The sequence below is a fragment of the Gymnoscopelus braueri genome (genome assembly GCF_963280865.1).
Source record: "Gymnoscopelus braueri genome assembly, chromosome: 8".
Classification (NCBI taxonomy): Eukaryota; Metazoa; Chordata; class Actinopteri; order Myctophiformes; family Myctophidae; genus Gymnoscopelus; species Gymnoscopelus braueri.
The window spans coordinates 41784679-41805737 of NC_137609.1; the positions used below are offsets into that span (position 1 = coordinate 41784679).

A 21059-nucleotide genomic window follows, 5' to 3' on the forward strand; every position below is an offset into this window, starting at 1 on the left:
CAGTGAATGATGCCTACTCATTTTCCAGATGGGACAAACTTTAGTAATCTAGAAAAAAGATTATAATCATTGTTTTGGTTGACACTTTTTGACATTTCACCTGTACATAATTTGGAGTTTAATTTAAGGGGTTTAATGTATCGCTCAAGAGCCGTTGAGCAGGACACTCGCAAGGATGTCACTAATTCCATTATGTTGCCCTTCTCATTAAACGTTATTATATTTGACTGGACCGTTCTTTAACTCCTCAGCATGTGTTGACACGTTCGATACAGCTTAGACCTTAGCTTACATCGTAGTTTGCAGACTGTGCTCGCCAATCTATAAAGCCATGTTTGGCAATCAATTGAAAACGTGGCCGTGACATGATTTGAACGTGCAATTTTCGGACCTGGAGCCAGCCATATTACCATTGCACCACAACGGAAAGTAGGCCATAGTGTTCATGCTCATTGGCTCAAGTTACAAAAGGAAAGCTTTTGAACATCCAAGGTCATTCGCCGGGTTTGCACACACCTTCACCTCCAGAGCTTCCAGACCCTTCTAAAACACCACCACCAACCCCCTCACCTGTAAACAGCAACCGTAAACTATCAACAGTGACATGGTGAAGTGGGAAACCTATGTGAATAGCATGATGTGGAACTGTAACTAAAGAAAGAAATACACGTATATGCTAGAGAGGTTCATGTGCTCAGTGGAGTCCATATCTCCGCCAGGAAGTGTGTCGAGCCAATGACGTAGGCCATCTATGACGTATCCATTACGTATGAGTCCATATTTGGGCAAGGTTGTAGCCATATCCGTCGGCTACTGTCTTCCAATATAAATGTAAAGTTAAATATATATATTTTTTTATAAATAAAACGTATGTGAAATGCATCGAGGTACTCATTTAGCGGTGATGGGTCTAGTGGTTTACGAGATTATCCCCAGACAAACAGACACACAGACAGGGGCAAAAACACCCCTTTGCCTTCGGCCAGGCGGAGATAATAATATATTATACTGTATATATTATTGGTTATGGTAGTAAATCAATCAGAAACTATACCGATAGATAGATGTTCTGAAGATTGTTTCTCAATCTATCTAATAACTTGTACATTACCTTGTCCTCCCGGCCCATCACCATCCTTTCCAGCTCCACCAGGACCACCTGGAGAGCAGGGGGAGAAGTGGGTCCCCAGTCAAATATATATGTACAGACTACAGTCCCATTTGTGAGAAAACAAAGACCTCTCAGGTGGATTGTGTTGTGGTAATAAAGCAGGCTTCAATTTGTAAAAAGCGGGGGAAGTTTTCTTAAGCAGTTGAGCTTTAAGCCTTACTTTGTTGTGCGACAATTTCTGACAAATAGCTTGTAGATCTGCTATTTTGGTATTAAAAAAAATACCCAAAATTGACAGGCCGTGGTTATTTTTATTTTACTAAATTGTCAAATTGTGATATTATTATCAAACATGAATATCAAACATACAAAAAATCTACATTTCCCAGAAGGAAACCAGAGGGGGAATGTCATATGCAGATGCATGGATTTCCCCTCATCCCCCCAGCAAATCCAACCCTTTAAATATAGAGATGTATTGTAATATGATGTAATGATTTAATAATACATAAATATGAGGTGCGTGAGAAGTCACTAAAAGCATTTCAAGGCATGTAACCTGTCTCGGTGCTGTTGTCTGGGGTTCTTGGGGCCGGTGTGGCTCCTGCTCCTCCATCTGCTCCTGTTGCATCAATAATTACATTAAATTATTATCCAAGACCTCTGTCACCAATTCATGTTCAGTGCAGATCCTTCTCATTGTTTCAAGTTCAGCTGTTCAATTTGAACATCAGGTATTCACATAATTTGCTCTGAACTCGCCATGTGACTCTTGTTGCAACGCACAGCAGCAGTGGAGTAATGAGCCTGACATTACAGACTGTTATATCTATATAAAATATATATTTTTGACACATTAGTTTATGTTACTAACAATTACTAATGATTCAAATTCTTGGCAGTAGTCTAAAATAGTCTTTAATTTTCATTCATTTTAGTTAACAAATAAAAGGTTAAAAAAAGGTTGTTTTACCACCAGTGCCAGTGCCAATGCCAGTCCCTGTACCAGTTCCTGTCCCTGTACCAGTTCCAGTTCCAGTTCCAGTTCCAGTTCCAGTTCCAGTTCCAGTTCCAGTTCCAGTTCCAGTTCCAGTTCCAGTACCAGGTACAGTTCCTGTCCCTGTCCCAGTGCCAGTTCCTGCCCCAGTTCCTGTTCCTGCCCCAGTTCCTGTTCCACCACCAGGCAGTCCTACAGTCAGAGGTAACAGGAGAGTAAGAGGAGGGCATTAGGAGGCATAAAGGAAGGTAATATGGCTCAAGCGACTCAAACAGAGTCTCAGAATCATGTCAAATCTTATGGTACTCCTTACCATATTTGGCAGCTTTAGAGCCAGCTCCAGTACCATAGCCTATAAGAAAGACGGCCACAGCAAGGCAAACAGTGACTACACAGACACAACTCACCACATTCTCATCTGCACCTGTATGCAAACCCCCTTCTGTCCAACCCATGTGCCTGATTAAACTCTCACCTGGACCTCCTGTTCCTGCACCTGGTCCGAAACCACCAGGTCCATAGCCACCTGGCCCATAGCCACCTGGCCCATAGCCACCTAAGGAGTAATGTAAAAAACTGTGAACATGCTGAAATATTACTGCCTGTGGGAACAAAAGCATGATGTGTGTTGTTGAATCTTAGTATCTCACCTGGTCCTGTGCCATAACCACCTGGTCCTGTTCCAACTGGGAAAAGAGCAAAGTATTTAGAAAACAACCAATGTATTAGTTTAAAGGTAAAATTATACTCATTTAACCACTTTCAACCTAATCTCTCAAGAACAGATTCTGCTTCAGTGAGAGATAGTACAAACAGCAGAGGGCGCTGTTTTTCATTCTCACTGGCTCTGGGTTCCCAGATTGCTTTCAACCAAAAACGTTCAAAAATTACAAACATAAAATAAAAAATCTAAAATAGCCAAAGTGGGCGATCTAACAGTACAAGCTCACAGTGCCTCGTATCACGACACATTGGACGAACAATTTAGAAAATATAAAATAGGGCTTAAGTGGTTAACTGGGACTCTTTTCAGTCATGGAGCAGTGCTCACTTTTGCATAACTATTCCTCATGTTTCAAACTCACCACCACCTCGTCCTGCTCCGCCCCCCAGCACTCCACCACTACCTGCTCCGCCAAGGCCTGCATCAGGATCAGACCAGAACAGAACCATTAGGTCCTATAATGATTTGGTCCAATCGAGGATTATGTCATGATCATGATGTTGTAGAAAAAAGTGCATCTGTTCATACCGTATTTAGCAGCTTTTGATCCAGGTCCATAACCTGTCAGAGAGAATGAAAGATGATAAGGATTTAGTTCATCTATAATGATTCAGTTTGACTGATCTAAAAAAACGAAACCTTGACTCAGCTAAATTACCAGGTCCATATCCAGTCCCTGGTCCTGCTCCACCTCCTGCCCCAGTCCCATAGCCTCCCCCTGGGCCATAGCCTGTCCCGGCCCCTGGTCCAACTCCTGCTCCAGTCCCGTAGCCTCCCCCTGGGCCATAGCCTGTCCCGGCCCCTGGTCCAACTCCTGCTCCAGTCCCGTAGCCTCCCCCTGGGCCATAGCCTGTCCCGGTTCCTGGTCCAACTCCTGCTCCGGGCCCGTAGCCAGCCCCAGGTCGGTAGCCAGTTCCAAGCCCAGATCCTGTTCCTCCAGCCCCCAAAGCTCCTCCTGTCCCTGGTCCATATCCACCTCCAGGTGCTCCTCCGCCTCCAGCATTACCTGGACCGGGAGAAGACAAGAAATGTCCACCGTGGCAATTACATTTGAGTTGTCCTTGATTTGAACTTATCAGATGCCTGATAAGCTTCAATAACTGACAGATATAACATAAAGATATAAAGTGATCGTGGATTGTACAAGAACTTTTGAAGTGTACTGTCATGCAATTATGTACCATATTGAGACTTGGCCCCACCAGGATATCCTATGAAACAAAGACAGAGACAAAGACATTTTTAAGAAACTCATACTGTATGAGGTTTGATATTGATTATGAAAAGTTCCAGTGCATCCATAGTGTACCTCCTGCGCTGCCTGGTCCAAAACCACCAGGTCCAAAACCACCAGGTCCAACTCCAGCTACAACTCCAGAGCCCGGTATTCCAGCTGTTCCAAGACCTGATCCAGGCCCACCTCCGGTTCCTAGTCCAACACCCCGTCCTGGGATTCCCCCTCCTCCTCCTCCGAGCCCAGAACCTGGCCCTGTGCCCTGGCCAGGGCCAGCACCTGCACCCCCACCTCCACCAGGCTGACCTACAAAATTAAGCATTATACAAAATAATCAACTTTGTTTTTACAACAAGGCCCTGGACTGTCCGGGCACCTAGGCTCTAAAGTAGCCTGACAGTGCATTGCGGGTTCAAGTCCTGTTCCCGACGATCTTTAATGCATGTCTCTCCCCATCTCTCTCTCCCTGTTTCCTGTCCATCGACACTGTAAACTATCAATTAAAGGCAGAAAAAGGCCCAAAATATTACTTTGTTTACAACTAAAGGCGGTCACAATGGTTTAACAAAAACAAATGGATTTTGTACATATACAGAGTTGATTGCAAAAATGACATTACAAATTCCTCAGGCACTTCATGCATTTGTTAAACTTAGTGTCAAAACACAAGAAATAACAAACACATTTATTTTCTTACCATATTTGCGTGCTTTGGCACCGGCATACCCTGAAAGGTGCAGAGAGAGAATATAAATATTTGATGCAATATTGGTCTATCTATTGTTATACACAGGGGTGCACATAACTTTTTAGGTCTAGTACTCAGAAGAGCACCTGGAGATGTGACTTGCTGCACGAGAGAAAAGGACGCTCTGCTTCCAAATTCCGCCGATTTTCGCCGTTTCTTTTTCTCTCACTCCGTTTGGTGAAGCCCCCAAGGTTGGTGCCCTGTGCTGCGCTGTTTTTATCCGTCAGATTGGGACGTTCACGGCATATTTTTGCACCATTACGGTGCGTTCATCATCGGTGACGAGTGCCTCTAACAGCCGCTGCTGGCTGCGTGCACGCAGCGAGGCAATGCGAGGCGATGCGAGACACTCACACAATCACGTGCAGCATGCGTCCTCTCCCCTGCGCCTCCAGGCTTTTATTTTTTAGTTTTGCTAAAAAATAAAAGCTTGGAAATTCCTGTCCCAGCTGTTGGTACGCAAAAGCGCCTCGCGTCGTCTGATGTGCCGCGCATTATTTATTTTGGGTGCGCATGCGCACCTGCGCACCAGTTATGTGCACCCCTGGTTATACAGTCTAAATGCAATCTGTATTTCTTATTACCTCCAGGGCCATAACCGATTCCACCAGGCCCAAATCCAGTACCAGCACCGCCAGGCCCAACTCCGCCACCAGGCCCATATCCAGTACCAGCACCGCCAGGCCCAACTCCGCCACCAGGCCCATATCCAGTACCAGCACCGCCAGGCCCAACTCCGCCACCAGGCCCATATCCAGTACCAGCACCGCCAGGCCCAACTCCGCCACCAGGCCCATATCCAGTACCAGCACCGCCAGGCCCAACTCCACCACCAGGCCCAAATCCAGTACCAGCACCACCAGGCCCAAATCCAGTACCAGCACCACCAGGTCTAACTCCACCACCAGGCCCAAATCCAGTACCAGCACCACCAGGCCCAACTCCACCACTGCCTGCACCTGGAACTCCAAGCCCTCCACTTAGCATACCTATGAATATTAAAATACAAATATGTAGTTATAACGTGACATAACATAACAGTACACATATACAATGCAATCTGTACTATAATATTGCTTGTGTGATAAAATAATCATACCATATTTTCGGGCTTTGGCATTGGCATCATATCCTGAAATACAAATCACATGTATGATAATACATATTAATACATATTTATCATGATTTACCAATTTCATATTAACATCATTCTGCATCAATGAAGCAATTAAGTCTTTAGAAGTAGATTTATTGTTTGTATATTACCTCCAGGGCCTGTTCCTGCCCCTCCTGGTCTGTAACCAGCACCTCCCAGACCAGTTCCAGCACCACCAGGTCCAACTCCACCACCAGGCCCAAATCCTGTACCAGCACCGCCAGGTCCAACTCCGCCACCAGGCCCATATCCAGTACCAGCACCGCCAGGCCCAACTCCGCCACCAGGCCCATATCCAGTACCAGCACCGCCAGGCCCAACTCCGCCACCAGGCCCAAATCCAGTACCAGCACCGCCAGGCCCAACTCCACCACCAGGCCCGAATCCAGTTCCAGCACCGCCAGGCCCAACTCCGCCACCTGGCCTAAATCCAGTACCAGCACCGCCAGGTCCAACTCCACCACCAGGCCCAAATCCAGTACCAGCTCCACCAGGCCCAACTCCACCACTGCCTGCACCTGGACCTCCAAGCCCTCCACTTGGCATACCTATGAATATTAAAATACAAATATTCAGTTATAATATAACAGTAGACATATACAATGCAATCTGTACTATAATATTGCTTGTGTGCTAAAATCATCATACCATATTTTCGGGCTTTGGCATTGGCATCATATCCTGAAATACAAATCACATGATAATACATATTAATACATATTTATCATGATTTACTAATTTCATATAAATATCATTCTGCAACACTGAAGCAATTAAGTCTTTAGAAGTAGATTTATTGTTTGTATATTACCTCCAGGTCCAGTTCCTGCCCCTCCTGGTCCAGTTCCAGCTCCACCTGGTCTGTAACCAGCACCACCCAGACCAGTTCCAGCACCGCCAGGTCCAAATCCAACACCAGGCCAAAATCCAGTACCAGCACCGCCAGGCCCAACTCCGCCACCAGGCCCATATCCAGTACCAGCACCGCCAGGCCCAAATCCAGTACCAGCACCGCCAGGTCCAACTCCGCCACCAGGCCCATATCCAGTACCAGCACCGCCAGGCCCAACTCCGCCACCAGGCCCAAATCCAGTACCAGCACCGCCAGGCCCAACTCCACCACCGGGCCCGAATCCAGTTCCAGCACCGCCAGGCCTAACTCCACCACCAGGCCCATATCCAGTACCAGCACCGCCAGGCCCAACTCCGCCACCAGGCCCATATCCAGTACCAGCACCGCCAGGCCCAACTCCGCCACCTGGCCTAAATCCAGTACCAGCACCGCCAGGTCCAACTCCACCACCAGGCCCAAATCCAGTACCAGCACCACCAGGCCCAACTCCACCACTGCCTGCACCTGGACCTCCAAGCCCTCCACTTGGCATACCTATGAATATTAAAATACAAATATTCAGTTATAACATAACAGTAGACATATACCATGCAATCTGTACTATAATATTGCTTGTGTGCTAAAATCATCATACCATATTTTCGGGCTTTGGCATTGGCATCATATCCTGAAATACAAATCACATGATAATACATATTAATACATATTTATCATGATTTACCAATTTCATATAAACATCATTCTGCAACACTGAAGCAATTAAGGCCTAGGCTACACGTACATGGATCTTTTTCTAAACGCACATTTTTGTAAACGGATAAATAAGTGAAGGTTTTCCAAAACATGCGTTTCAGTGTATCTGTGTGGACATGTAATCCGGAGATTTTGAGAAACGATGACGTCATCGTGCATTCGCACATGGTCATTATAATAATAAATAATATAATAATACATAAACACCAGACCGCTCATGGTCATTATAATAATAAATGAAGAGATAGAGAGCAACACTTACAGTCTATGAAACAAGGCACGCTCATTTATGGCAAAATAATGTCATAATTAATAATAAGACAGTGGTGGGAAAAGCTCATTCACTGTGTGACGAAAACCCTCTTTCTCTGTGCCGAGTCGGCACAGAGAAAGAGTGCCGAGTAGCGCACACGGCACGCACACGGGTTGAATGTGGGGTCTGTCGTCCTAAAACACAATCGCCCCTGGTCAAAATCCAGCGACCATGGAGCGGCCGCGGGTGGCCCGCTCAAAAGGTGCGTGGGGCGGGGAGTTTTGGGACGATGGAATGAATTGATGAAGTAAAACTCATCTGTTTGCGTAGCCCCTACGGAACCTCTCCCTCCGCTGTATAGCTCATCTCGGAGCTATACAGCGGAGGGAGAGGTTCCGTCGGAGCTACTGTTTGCGTAGCCCTGAAACATGACTGTCATACCATGACAGTCATGGTGCTTAGAGTCCCTGCTTTATGGTGGTGTTCGATTTTTTTTTTACATTGCCAACTCTCACATGTACATAAACGTTCAGATTTCAAATATAAAGTGCTTACCCCTGAGCCACGGACGTTACAAGGCGATCCGGACCGCGATAAGTACCCGTATCTCCCGTATTGTGCAATAAAAAGCATTTTAATCCGATCGCCGGCCATTTTCTCAAAATTTTCTCCGACGCTTTCAACCATGCGACACTAATGGTTGGGGGGTGTATTGCACTCCGATACATTACAAAAAAAAGGAAAAAAAGAAAAGAAAATGTCCGGCGATGGGATTAAAATGCTTTTTATTGAACAATACGGGAGATACGGGTACTTATCGCGGTCCGGATCACCTTGTAACATCCGTGGCTCAGGGTTAAGCACTTTATATTTGAAATCTGAACGTTTATGTACATGTGAGAGTTGGCAATGTAAAAAAAATTGAACACCACTATAAACCAAGGACTCAGCGTCATGTGAACCATGGCAACTGTTTGCGCTGCAGCTGCGCCCTAATAATGTTGTTTTCGTTTATGTTCACGTATCAGCGATGCTATTAAAATAATGCAGCTATTGCAGTATTGGGCCTTAACATGTGATTAAAAATATGTATAGGCTATATGTATTTGGCCCCTCATATATAAAATAAATGTAGATATAAAATCTGATATAAAATTGAAACTTGCAGCTGATCAATGCGTTTCTGCGTCTACGTGTGGACAGGGATTTATTTAAATCTTTGTCATGTGGCCAGGGATTCTTTTCAAAAACGGAGGACTAAAATATCCGTTTAGTAAAAGATCCATATACGTGTAGCCTAGGCCTAAGTCTTTAGAAGTAGAGTTATTGTTTGTATATTACCTCCAGGTCCAGTTCCTGCCCCTCCTGGTCCAGTTCCAGCTCCACCTGGTCTGTAGCCAGCACCACCCAGACCAGTTCCAGCACCGCCAGGTCCAACTCCACCACCAGGCCCAAATCCAGTACCAGCACCGCCAGGCCCAACTCCGCCACCAGGCCCATATCCAGTACCAGCACCTCCAGGCCCAAATCCAGTACCAGCACCGCCAGGCCCAATTCCAGTACCAGCACCGCCAGGTCCAACTCCACCACCAGGCCCAAATCCAGTACCAGCACCGCCAGGCCTAACTCCACCACCAGGCCCAAATCCAGTACCAGCACCACCAGGCCCAAATCCAGTACCAGCACCACCAGGCCCAACTCCACCACTGCCTGCACCTGGACCTCCAAGCCCTCCACTTAGCATACCTATGAATATTAAAATACAAATATGTAGTTATAACATAACAGTAGACATATACAATGCAATATGTACTATAATATTGCTTATGTACTAAAATTATCATACCATATTTTCGGGCTTTGGCATTGGCATCATATCCTGAAATACAAATCACATGTATGATAAAACATATTAATACATATTTATCATGATTTACCAATTTCATATAAACATCATTCTGCAACACTGAAGCAATTAAGTCTTTAGAAGTAGAGTTATTGTTTGTATATTACCTCCAGGTCCAGTTCCAGCTCCACCTGGTCTGTAACCAGCACCACCCAGACCAGTTCCAGCACCGCCAGGTCCAACTCCGCCACCAGGCCCAAATCCAGTACCAGCACCGCCAGGCCCAACTCCGCCACCAGGCCCAAATCCAGTACCAGCACCGCCAGGCCCAACACCGCCACCAGGCCCGAATCCAGGCCCGCCTCCTGTTCCGACTCCACCTCCAAATCCAGGTCCGCCTCCTGTTCCGACTCCGCCTCCAAATCCAGGCCCGCCTCCTGTCCCAGCCACACCTCCTTGACCAAGTACACCTCCTCCGGCTCCAGCTCCACCTGGTAAAAAACAAAACAAACACTAGAAAAGTGCAGAGCACAGATCCACTGGAGACCAGGTTTTGATTGTACGACCTATGGTTCAAGAATCATAGGCCAAAACATGATTTGGACGATTATAGTGGTCAATCATGAGGCCGATAATTATTTTGGGGGTAGCAGTTCTTCCTTGGCCCAGTGGGAGTGTGCGTGCAAAGTTTCTCAGCAATCGGATGCTATGTTCATGATTTGCGGCATTTTGTGCAAAACGTGGTTGGGGTAGAATTGGTAGCAACATTTTTTTTTTGCAAAAATCTGCCTCATGGTGGCGCTATAACAGGCCAATTTGAAAGATTTGGGGCAGAGGTTCTTTCTTGAGTGTGCATGCAGTTTCACGCCAAACGGTGGCCGAGATTAACTGTTCATAGCCAGACGGACAAACGGAAGAACAGACTCACTGGGACGAAAACACATCGGGATAACAAAAACGAAAAGACCATAATATTGTTGATGTCAATTCCAGGTAAATCTGGGCCCTTTCTATGATTAAAATGAGCGGGGGTTTTGGATCCCATTCTGTCATTAAATGGGTCTGACACATGATGCAGTCATTAGCTGGATGTTGTGTTATCTTCTGGTCTTAGCTAAATGACAGTGACTTTCTTTTTACTTGTTTCTTTCCAACTTCAAAACCCATCAGAATCCAGCTCAATATCTAAATACATAATTGTGTAATCACTGAAAGCAAACCTTTTTACACACACATTTTTCTGTTGAAACAAGGTTCCTTATTTGGATAACAAAATTACAACATCATATCTTATGTGATCTGCAACCACAGACCATATTGTCACTGTCCTGTCGGGCAGAAACCTCCTTCCATATGTCGTCTTTATATGTTTTTTCATAAATGAATGCCCTATGTTACACACAAAAGTAGTGCTGTAACACGTCAACAAGTATTTCCTGAAAAGTAACAGCTTTGGACATACACATTTTCCACCCGACAACAATGATATACGGTTATGATACTGCTATGGCAAGACGTCACTTCAGATTTAATCTATTAGGAACTCTAGATATCAATACAGTACTGTATGTATCACATTGTCCCAGTTCTAGGCTCACACCTTGATAACTGCCTCCTTACCGTATTTAGCAGCAGCTTTGGCTGGGTTCTTTGACTTGCCTGATCCTACAGTGGAACAAAAAAGACAAAGAACACATAATTTACATGGCATTGTAAATGATACATATCTGTACTGACCACTGCATATGACTCCATACGATTCTACATGTGACTGCAGAGTGTCCTGTGTTGCCGTTTGCTGTCTACCTGATTTGGGGGAGATGAGAGGGTAGCCGCGGAACACTCCATGCTGACCACCAAAACCACCTCGACCAGCTGAGGGAAGAGGGGAAAAGTCAGAGGCTCAACATCATAAAATCCTCCGCTGCTTAATTTCCGCTGCTTGTACTTGTATAAGTGACAAATAAAACCTTCTTGATTCCTAAACTGAAGTCCTTTTCAGACTCCACCTCACCCCCTTATTTCCTTTGGATAACTTGTTGCCTATTTAGATAGATGCTACATGGATATCCAGATATGTTGGATACGTGTTCACATATGCTACATATATGTTATTTAGACAGAAAGGTGTGATGTTTACCTGCTGTCCCAGTTACAGTACCTTACTACTTTGACGCACTTAGTTGTTTCACTATTTTCAGCGCGTAACGCCTTTGTTCAACAAAGTATAAATCAGGCATTCAAGTCACTTTGAAAAAGAGCGTCTGCTAAATGCATTTATTGTAAGTGTAAAGTGTAAAATATGCAATTCCAAGATGCAGATGCTCGTTTATGATTTATCAAGACTTCAGCGATATCGGTTATCTAATTTTTGTAGTAAATGTGAACACTCACCACCACCAGCTCCATCTCCAGCTCCTCCCTGGCCCTGGCCCTGGCCCAGCACTCCACTTCCTGTGAAGGGGTGGAAATAGTTATATATTTATAAAGTAATGTCACGTGGAATTGAAGGTGTAGCCATTAAATGATTTACTCACCAGTTTGAGAGCCAGTGGCAACACCAGGGAGAACACCACGACCTCCAAAACCTACGGCGTATAGCATGGAGATGAGATGAAAGGAAAAGAGTGAAAGAAAACGGTAGGGCAACAGATAAGGGACAACTTCTGATCTACTACATCAAATATTACATAAAACATGATAGAACACTAGAATAAATTCAAATTAAAAGGACAATTTGCAGACATACTGTACAGTACCTTGGCCAGGCACAATTCCTCCTTGATAGAGTCCAGGCAGCCCAATGCCTATATGAACACACACACACACACACACACACACACACACACACACACACACACACACACAGTCACACACACACACACACACACACACACACACACACACACACACACACACACACACACACACACACACACACACACACACACACACACACACACACACACACACACACACACACACACTTATATTATATGTTCTGTACATGTAAAAGTCAACTCACTCCTGGCTCGTGAGAACCCTTCCCTTGCTTTCAGTCCAATGGCTCCATACCACCACCGCACCATAAAGAACAATGTTTGGCATCCTAATGTCATATCTAAACTGAACCAGCTGTAAGCTTTAGCCATTTGATTGGTTGGGGTCGTTGTATTCCCCAACCATTCAAATGGTGTAGGTGAAGTATGATGAATTGATGAATGAAAGGTGATTTTACCTGGTATTTGTTTTGATGCTTTTCCAGTTTTTCCAGCAGTCTTTCCTCCAGGTAATCCAGTCTGAGGCAACAGTGGTACTGAAAAGGGGAAATGCTTTTGTTACCTTAGTAGAGATCAGTTACAAATGCGGCTGTAGTTAAGTATTTTAAAGATGTTTTTTTTAATCCCGTTCTCTGAGTGTCTGAGTTGCCTTTTAAAAAACATGCAAAAACTGAAATGCCAATGTACATGTCAATATTTAATATTATTCATTATATTTAGGGGTTTGAATCATGAGAACAATAGATCGTTAGTTGTCTTTAATTCTCTTTGATGTATTATTATTATTATATTATGTATACTATTTGAGAATTAAGATTAAATAAAGATTGAATGAATGAACGAATTGTGTTATATGTGAAGGCAGTATACAGTATGTGATTTGTAGTACTGAACAGATATAAATCTTAACACTTACCCCCTGCTGGCACAGCAGCTCCAGTGCCAAAACCAGTACCACCTGGTCCAACACCTCCTGCACCACCAGGCCCAACTCCTGCACCACCAGGTCCAACTCCTGCACCACCAGGCCCAACACCTCCCGCACCACCAGGCCCAACTCCTGCACCACCAGGCCCGAAACCTCCCGCACCACCAGGCCCAACTCCTGCGCCACCAGGCCCGAAACCTCCCGCGCCACCAGGCCCAACTCCTGCGCCACCAGGCCCGAAACCTCCTGCGCCACCAGGCCCAAAACCTCCTGCGCCACCAGGCCCAACACCTCCTGCACCTCCAGGCCCAACTCCTGCACCACCAGGCCCAAAGCCACCAGGCCCAACTCCTGCGCCACCAGGCCCAAAGCCACCAGCACCACCAGGCCCAACTCCTGCGCCACCAGGCCCATATCCTGTTCCCCCTAGTGCCGTTCCAGCTCCACCTGAGGTAGACACATTAGATTGAATTACTATGTAGTTAAAATTCATGAAATATTGCTATGTAATTAAAATTCATGAAATATTACTAATATCTTGTCAAGCAGTAATTACCTGATTTGGGAGGTTTGGGCCCATAACCACCTCCATAACCGCCGTAGCCAGCTGGGACAGGACAGAGCTTACGTTAAATTCACAATTAGGATGGCTCCGTGTGTCTGCACTTATTACTGTATTATTACTTATTCCATACTTATGTTTAAATTGCCAAACAAAACCCAGCCTGACCTCCAGGTCCATATCCTGTTCCAGCTCCCTGGCCTCCGGGCCCGAGCCCCCCAGTTCCCAGTCCACCTGCGCCCTGGCCCCAGCCGCCTCCGGTTCCGAGCACTCCCCCTGCACCAAGGCCTCCGTATCCTAATGTGGGGACAGGGATACCTTAATGCTCAGTGCTTCTTTTCCTTGATGTGGTGTTAAGTACAAAATACTACATCATACAGTACATTAATGAATCCAATGTGTCCCCGTGTGCCTCCGCCCTTTGGTAATGTTATACATCTATGACTGTTGCCAGACATAAACCTCACTAAGATTAATGTGTCCCCATGGAAATATCTTGTGAACTTTGTTTGAAGCGTTAAGTGTTTAACTTTAAAACGGTTTAATATTCTTCAAGGGTCATGCTGTGGACGGGCCAGTAAACATCTACTGTACAAGACTGGAGAGAGGAAACAGAAACCTGTAAACGAACAAATGGGAAAAGCAGAAATGAATCCTCCAGGTCACTGTTAAAATCTGAGTTGGCACATACAAGAGCTCTTGTGTAATATGTAAAATGTTCAATAGATTGAATTCTAGTCCTGATATTATCAATTACAATTACTGTACAATTTTGTCATTTAGCAGATGTTCTTATCCAGAGCGAATGGACAGTGTGAATCAGAGTAAGCAGAGTCAGCATGAACCCTAGTTAACCAACGACAGAGTAAATGGTCACTTAAGTACAGTGCAAAGAGAACTACATGGTGCTTCAAAGAAACTAGGATACCAGGTAAACATTAAACCTAATAGCTTCAACAACAACTAGCTATCTAAATAATTCTTAACATTTGTAGTAAATCAAAAACAAATCTATATTTAAAAAAATATATATATGACCAAGCAATCAACATAGGTCTGCAAAGTACTGCATATCAAAAGGTGAAAAGAAGAGATACAAGGAGAGATGAGTGCTAGGGAGGGAAGTTTTCAAACTGTTGCAGAAATTGGTGAGTGAGTCTGCAGTTCTGACTGTAAGGGCTATTCCATAGCTTGGAATAATCTTCTCATTTTCATAAACATAGTCTTTAGTTAATGTATACATAGATCTACTAATATTGTAACATCTGCTTACGTGCCTAAATGCCAATCTAAGGTGAAGAATAACGTCATCATGAGGATTTCAATGGTTTTAGTGTAACTTCAGGTTTGATTGATGGAATGTGTAGATGCCACCCTTCAATTGCTTTTTCAGGTTAGGCAAGTAGGATGTTTTCGTCTTATTCATAAGGGTAGGGCAAGGCCGTACAAACACACATTTTCTGGGTATTATTGTCTAGAATGTATAAATAACATGCTGGGTTGAGGTGACCAGACTATTAGCAAACTGGAAAGTGTGACTGAAGAGTCTCTTTCCTGTGCTTGACACTGACCCACTTTATACCCAAACTAAGACATTATGGGTGGGATTCAAAGGTTCCACAAAGCCGGGGCCTATAGCGTCGGAGAACAGTTCGGAATAATGTTACCAACATTCCTCATCCTGCATGAGCGAGCTGCATGTCCGACAGCGCGAAAAAAATGTCAAAATTCCAAAGCAAACCCCTTGCTCTGACTGACGTAATGATGACTTCCTCTCTTTATCTGGGGGTCCACCATATCTAACGCATTAACTTTTATCAGTACGAGTCTGTGTGCATGCCTGTGTCTGTATGTGTGTGTGCCTGTGGGGTGGGCCCCGTGGCCCCTTATGAGCAGCATATAGCCTTGAAGGAATGAGGAAATGAAATAATGGCAAATGCATGCGACTGGGATCCCGTTGGACTGACTCTCCCAAGGAACAATATTTACAGTACAGTGCATAGGGCCTGACCACTGATCATTGTGCAGCACTTCCACTCATTGTGAGGCCTATAGGTAATGGAGGCCACCGATTAGGCGATTAATGTTGCAGCCAGTGTATTGTTTGGGCTTGTCTGCTATATGGCAAGTGATCTGTCGTCAACTGTGGCATACAGTTCACCTTCACCCCCACCCCACCCCTGTTCTGTGTTCTCCCACATGGTATAGATGGCGAGGTTAGCATTGTGGGCCATCTGCCTAATGAGACTTGACAGTACCGAATTTCTGTTCTGTCAGGCAGTCTTACCTGACTTTCCAGGTTTTCTGCCAGCCCCTGTGAACAAGAAAAGCAGTTTTACCCCCACATTCTTTTTAACTCATTCACTGCCAGGCTTATTTCAAGCTTGTTGATCCATGTGCCACAGGCAGGAAAAATGGAAAAATTTGATTTTTTTCTCTGTTTACATTTTAACATTGAAGTGGATGGAGCATTAACTTTTTGAAAATCGTTTTCTCCTAGTTCCTTTGAGATACATTTTTTTGTTAGGTGACGTTTTTTAGGTGACGTCAAAAGACGTCATTGGCACTAATGGCACACTGAAAACGTCCGTCAAAAGACGTCATTGGCACTCAATGAGTTAACTCTAAACTGAGACATTTGTAAAAATAATAATAATAATAATACATTTAGAATAAATAAAAATAAAAATGTTAAATTACATTAAAAGAAAAATTATAATCAAAATAATAAACCAATTACATGAAATTATATCATTGACATTTACTATAGTAAATAAAGGTAAGATAAATTTTTCTGCAGTATATTTGTCACAAACTCTCATGTTATTCATATGACATAATATATCATATGAATATCAACATGTTAACATACAGTATGCATACAACTCACCTGGACCAGTGCCATAGCCACCAGGACCCACACCGCCAGGAACAAAGCCTCCAGGTCCAACTCCTCCTGGTCCAACTCCTCCTGGTCCAACTCCTCCTGGTCCAACTCCTCCTGCAAACGTCAGAAATCACATGAGTGATTATTACCTGTATCCTAGCAGTGTTGATTTCGTTGACTAAAACTATGACGAAAAATGTCTGTCTACTGCCTTTTTTCACTTACGAAAACAAAATAAAAATGAAATAAAAACTAAGCTATGATGACTAAAACTATGACTAAATATACTGACAATTTTGTCAACAAATTAAAACTAGACTAAAATCTTTGTGAGGGACTATAGTGGCGAAGAGATCCAGTAGAACTAAGACAAGTCACCATGGGTGCGCACGGGTGTCACAGACCGAAAATAGCTGATCTACAAGCTCACAACGCGTCGCAGCGCGGCGCGTTGTGAGCTTATAGATCTGCTATTTCTTTTTTATTTGTATTATTATTATTATTATTATTATTTTATTATTTTTTAATGTGTAAGCGTAAATCAACCATTTCGATGGCATCACAGCCCACAAAAAAAATACATTTTAGTAGACTAAATCAACTGTATAATTAGTCAACTAAAATCTTATAATATTTAGTCAACTAAAACTAGACTAGAAGTAAAACATTTCAGGTGACTAAAATATGACTAAAACTTTGTTCAAAAGACTATGACCAAAACTAAATCAAAATGTGCCGTCAAAATCAACACCGCATCCTAGGAGCATTGGTTGACTAAATGCTTCTTCTAACCTGGCCCAAAACCTCCGGGTCCTACTCCGCCGCCGCCTGGACCATAGGTACCCGGTCTAAAGCCTCCGGGGCCAACACCACCTGGTCCAACACCACCTGGTCCAACACCACCTGGTCCCTGGCCACCATAACCAGCTGTTGGACACAAACAGATCAAGGGGGACATGAGGACAAAACACTCTCACATATATAAATGAATGTAAGCCAAACATGGGCAGAGGCAGCTCAAAGCAATGACCGAATCGGCAAGTTATTTATAGTTGATTCCTGTGGTATAACTACACGAGGAATTCCTCCCCCGTGAGACATGAAATAACACATGTATAAATGTTTTGCCAGGCTTGTAACCTGGACCTCCTCCAGGAGGTGATGTCATTTTAACTAAATAGCCCACAGTACAGGGTAAAAGTGGACTTTGTTTTGATTGTGATGGTGCACAATGTAAACTTTAAATATGGACCATGATGAACAAATACAGTAGTATGTGTCTTAAAACAATAGTGATGGGGCCAGACATGGTGCCACTGGAAGTGTAAGTAACCTTTCACTTGTTTAGCTATCTTTAAAATGAGGTGTTTTAACCTCATTTTGAATGAATTACAACACACACTGTCACATTCTGAAAAGAACAAGACACTATCCACCACAGAAGAATAGACAGTATCCACCTCCTGGTCCAAATCCAGTCCCAGCTCCACCAGGGCCAAATCCGGTCCCAGCTCCACCAGGGCCAAATCCGGTCCCAGCTCCACCAGGGCCAAATCCGGTCCCAGCTCCACCAGGGCCAAATCCAGTCCCAGTTCCACCTGGCCCAAATCCGGTTCCGGGCCCGGCACCCGCACCAGCACCTGCTCCTAATCCGGCTCCAGCTCCGCCAGCCGGTATATACACACCTGAAGCACAGTAACACACAAGAAATGTCACCGCAACACAGAGCACTGTGCCCACCGCCCAATGGCTTTGAGTCTGAGGATTAAATGTTATTAGCTGTGCTGAACAATGCTAAGACAAACAAAGGTTTTTTGTTTCCCTATCTCTGCCTTAGTTTGAATATAAGCCATCTGTACTGTTAAAACCAAGTGCTTGAAACCACATTTTCATTTGATCTCATCTAAATCAAAAGGCTTTGTCTTATCTGTAGATAAACAGCACTGTACTCGGGGGGTTATGTTTCCATTACCCCGGACTCTGGACAGATTAAAGAACATCTTCACAATCTTGAATTTCTCCTATCATTGCTGGCTCCTTAAAAAATACACTTTCATTTGAGCAAACAAAAACTAGACATACCCAGATAAGAAGGTGAGATAGCAAAATAATAAACTAGTTGATGTCATTTTAGTAGTGTGTGTGTGTGTGTGTGTGTGTGAGTGTGTGTGTGTGTGTGTGTGTGTGTGTGTGTGTGTGTGTGTGTGTGTGTGTGTGTGTGTGTGTGTGTGTGTGTGTGTGTGTGTGTGTGTGTGTGTGTGTGTGTGTGTGCGTGTGCGTGTGTATGTGCGTGCGTGCGTGCGTGCGTGCGTGCGTGCGTGTGTGCATGCGTGCATGTGCGTGTGTATGTGTGCATGCGTGTGTGTATGTGTGAGTGTGTGTGTGTGCGTGCGTGCATGTGTGTCCGCGCACGCGCGCGCGTGTTTGTGTGTGTGTGTGAGAGAGAGTCTGAGTGATCACCACCACTGCGCTCTCAGGCTGAGTTTCTTTGCCGCTGATAAGAAACATCCCTTAAGCCAAAAGGCATGTTCCCTTGCTCGTAATTCTCACACTTTTCTGCACCTACTATATATATATGTGTTTCACCAAATGAGATCGAAATCCAAAAATAGAATCGTAGAAAAGCGAACTATAAAAGGAAAAGGCTGTTGAGATCCCAAAGCCCCAGATGTGAGAAAAAGAGGTCTTCGGGGAATGCTACAAGAAGGGTAGTTTTGTGATCTCAGAGCAATGCCATGCACAGCGCACGAGCAATGTGCAGTAAAATCACTGAACCCTGAGTCGTTCATCATCACTGCCATGTTGAGTCTGTGGCATGGAAACCTCATCCCATCTCGGGAAGTCTTTTGCAGTGTTTTGAGGGAATCTTAGAGGGAACATGAGAAGATTCTACTCACTTTGAGCTAAATACATGCCACCTGGAGTATTGCAAGGCTACATGAAACAACAGTATTGCAAACATCTATTCTAATGAGGATAACAGATATTTGAACTTTAAGACACTGTCCAGATATCTTTGTTTGGAGGGTAGTGGCAACTCAAAATGATTCTGCCCCATATTGTTATCTATTTAAGTGTCACCTTATGACTCCAAAGTTATCATTGGAAATACAATCGTTCATCAAATTCTTCTTGAGGGAATGTTTATTTTAATACTCATACTGAAAAGCTTGGCAAGCTCCACAAGGCTCCAATTGTCAATTATAATATCCCATGTGGTTATCATTCATAACCTGGTGACACAAAACAATTGAATGTTGATATTGAATATATATTTTAATAATAATTTGGCTAATGTCAACACAAATCTAGCATTGATACTGGTACATAACCATGATTATATGTGAATCAAAAACAACATAAGTAAGACTAGGCTAATCTTGGTGCACTGCCAGAAAGCAAGCACACAGAAACTAAAGTGACATTGCTCGGACCTCCCTGAGGTGCGTGTACCAGGGCAACGTCATGTCAGTAAGTTCCAAATGACACAACAGCCTGGAACACTACTTTGCTTTGGACTGAAAGGACTCTCCTCTTACACAGGCAGGAAAACAATTCAAATGTAAACACATGCTTTGGTCTGTACTCTGTACGGGCTCACTGTGACTAGGCTACTCACTACAAGTACCGTATGATGATCTGTTCCAGGATCAGCCAGCTTCCCTAAATTGTGTTTTCATTTTCTTTATTTTGAGTGGCCAATTATTCCCCCCTCCTCTTTACTCCCAATTTTGTTGTTGTGCCAGTTCCCAAATTCCCCACACATTTCTGTGTAGTGTTGTCACTGCTGCCCTACTAATTATACTTCTTAAATACCAGCAAAAGAGTTCCAAATTCTGAATACCAGAAAAAATGACTCAGTTGCCATTTTTATAGCTAAAAGGAATTAGAAATGGCCCAGGAATTACAAATTACCCAGTGAGACTGTTGGAAGTACTTATGGAAGCATGCAGTGCAGGTCCAGCATCCCAGTAAAATCCTCAGTGTTCATTTATCCATCTGTAACTTTTGAGTGTGTATGAATGTAACCAGTGGTGGAAAGTAACTAAGTACATTTACTTAAGTACTGTACTTAAGTACAATTTTGAGGTATTTGTAATTTACTATTTCCGATTTCCAATACTTTTACTTCTACTCCACTACATCTCAGAGGCAAATATTGTACTTTTACTCCACTACAATTATTTGAAAACTTTAGTTACTAGTTACTTTTCAGATATAAATTAT

The 21059-nt window shown here is 43.9% G+C and overlaps 1 protein-coding gene across 1 annotated transcript in view; it reads right to left on the minus strand.

Annotated features, from left to right (window-relative positions):
* The window catches only part of elnb (elastin b), a 34573-nt gene that overhangs the window by 11896 nt on the left and 1618 nt on the right, over positions 1 to 21059 (minus strand). The window contains exons 2-37 of the mRNA XM_080436293.1: positions 18293 to 18517; positions 17625 to 17759; positions 16836 to 16946; positions 16233 to 16259; positions 14114 to 14242; positions 13940 to 13990; positions 13372 to 13830; positions 12914 to 12991; positions 12435 to 12482; positions 12213 to 12263; positions 12070 to 12129; positions 11482 to 11550; positions 11296 to 11340; positions 9843 to 10166; positions 9676 to 9708; positions 9366 to 9575; positions 9171 to 9266; positions 7458 to 7490; positions 6782 to 7357; positions 6619 to 6651; positions 6081 to 6518; positions 5914 to 5946; positions 5399 to 5803; positions 4764 to 4793; positions 4142 to 4372; positions 4014 to 4043; positions 3491 to 3838; positions 3361 to 3393; positions 3194 to 3250; positions 2759 to 2794; positions 2584 to 2664; positions 2422 to 2460; positions 2085 to 2300; positions 1671 to 1733; positions 1112 to 1159; positions 517 to 570 (exon numbers count right to left, since the gene is read on the minus strand). Of these exons, the coding sequence (XP_080292419.1) occupies positions 517 to 570; positions 1112 to 1159; positions 1671 to 1733; positions 2085 to 2300; positions 2422 to 2460; positions 2584 to 2664; positions 2759 to 2794; positions 3194 to 3250; positions 3361 to 3393; positions 3491 to 3838; positions 4014 to 4043; positions 4142 to 4372; positions 4764 to 4793; positions 5399 to 5803; positions 5914 to 5946; positions 6081 to 6518; positions 6619 to 6651; positions 6782 to 7357; positions 7458 to 7490; positions 9171 to 9266; positions 9366 to 9575; positions 9676 to 9708; positions 9843 to 10166; positions 11296 to 11340; positions 11482 to 11550; positions 12070 to 12129; positions 12213 to 12263; positions 12435 to 12482; positions 12914 to 12991; positions 13372 to 13830; positions 13940 to 13990; positions 14114 to 14242; positions 16233 to 16259; positions 16836 to 16946; positions 17625 to 17759; positions 18293 to 18517 (4935 nt within the window). The remainder of the gene's footprint in view (positions 1 to 516; positions 571 to 1111; positions 1160 to 1670; positions 1734 to 2084; positions 2301 to 2421; positions 2461 to 2583; positions 2665 to 2758; positions 2795 to 3193; positions 3251 to 3360; positions 3394 to 3490; positions 3839 to 4013; positions 4044 to 4141; positions 4373 to 4763; positions 4794 to 5398; positions 5804 to 5913; positions 5947 to 6080; positions 6519 to 6618; positions 6652 to 6781; positions 7358 to 7457; positions 7491 to 9170; positions 9267 to 9365; positions 9576 to 9675; positions 9709 to 9842; positions 10167 to 11295; positions 11341 to 11481; positions 11551 to 12069; positions 12130 to 12212; positions 12264 to 12434; positions 12483 to 12913; positions 12992 to 13371; positions 13831 to 13939; positions 13991 to 14113; positions 14243 to 16232; positions 16260 to 16835; positions 16947 to 17624; positions 17760 to 18292; positions 18518 to 21059) is intronic.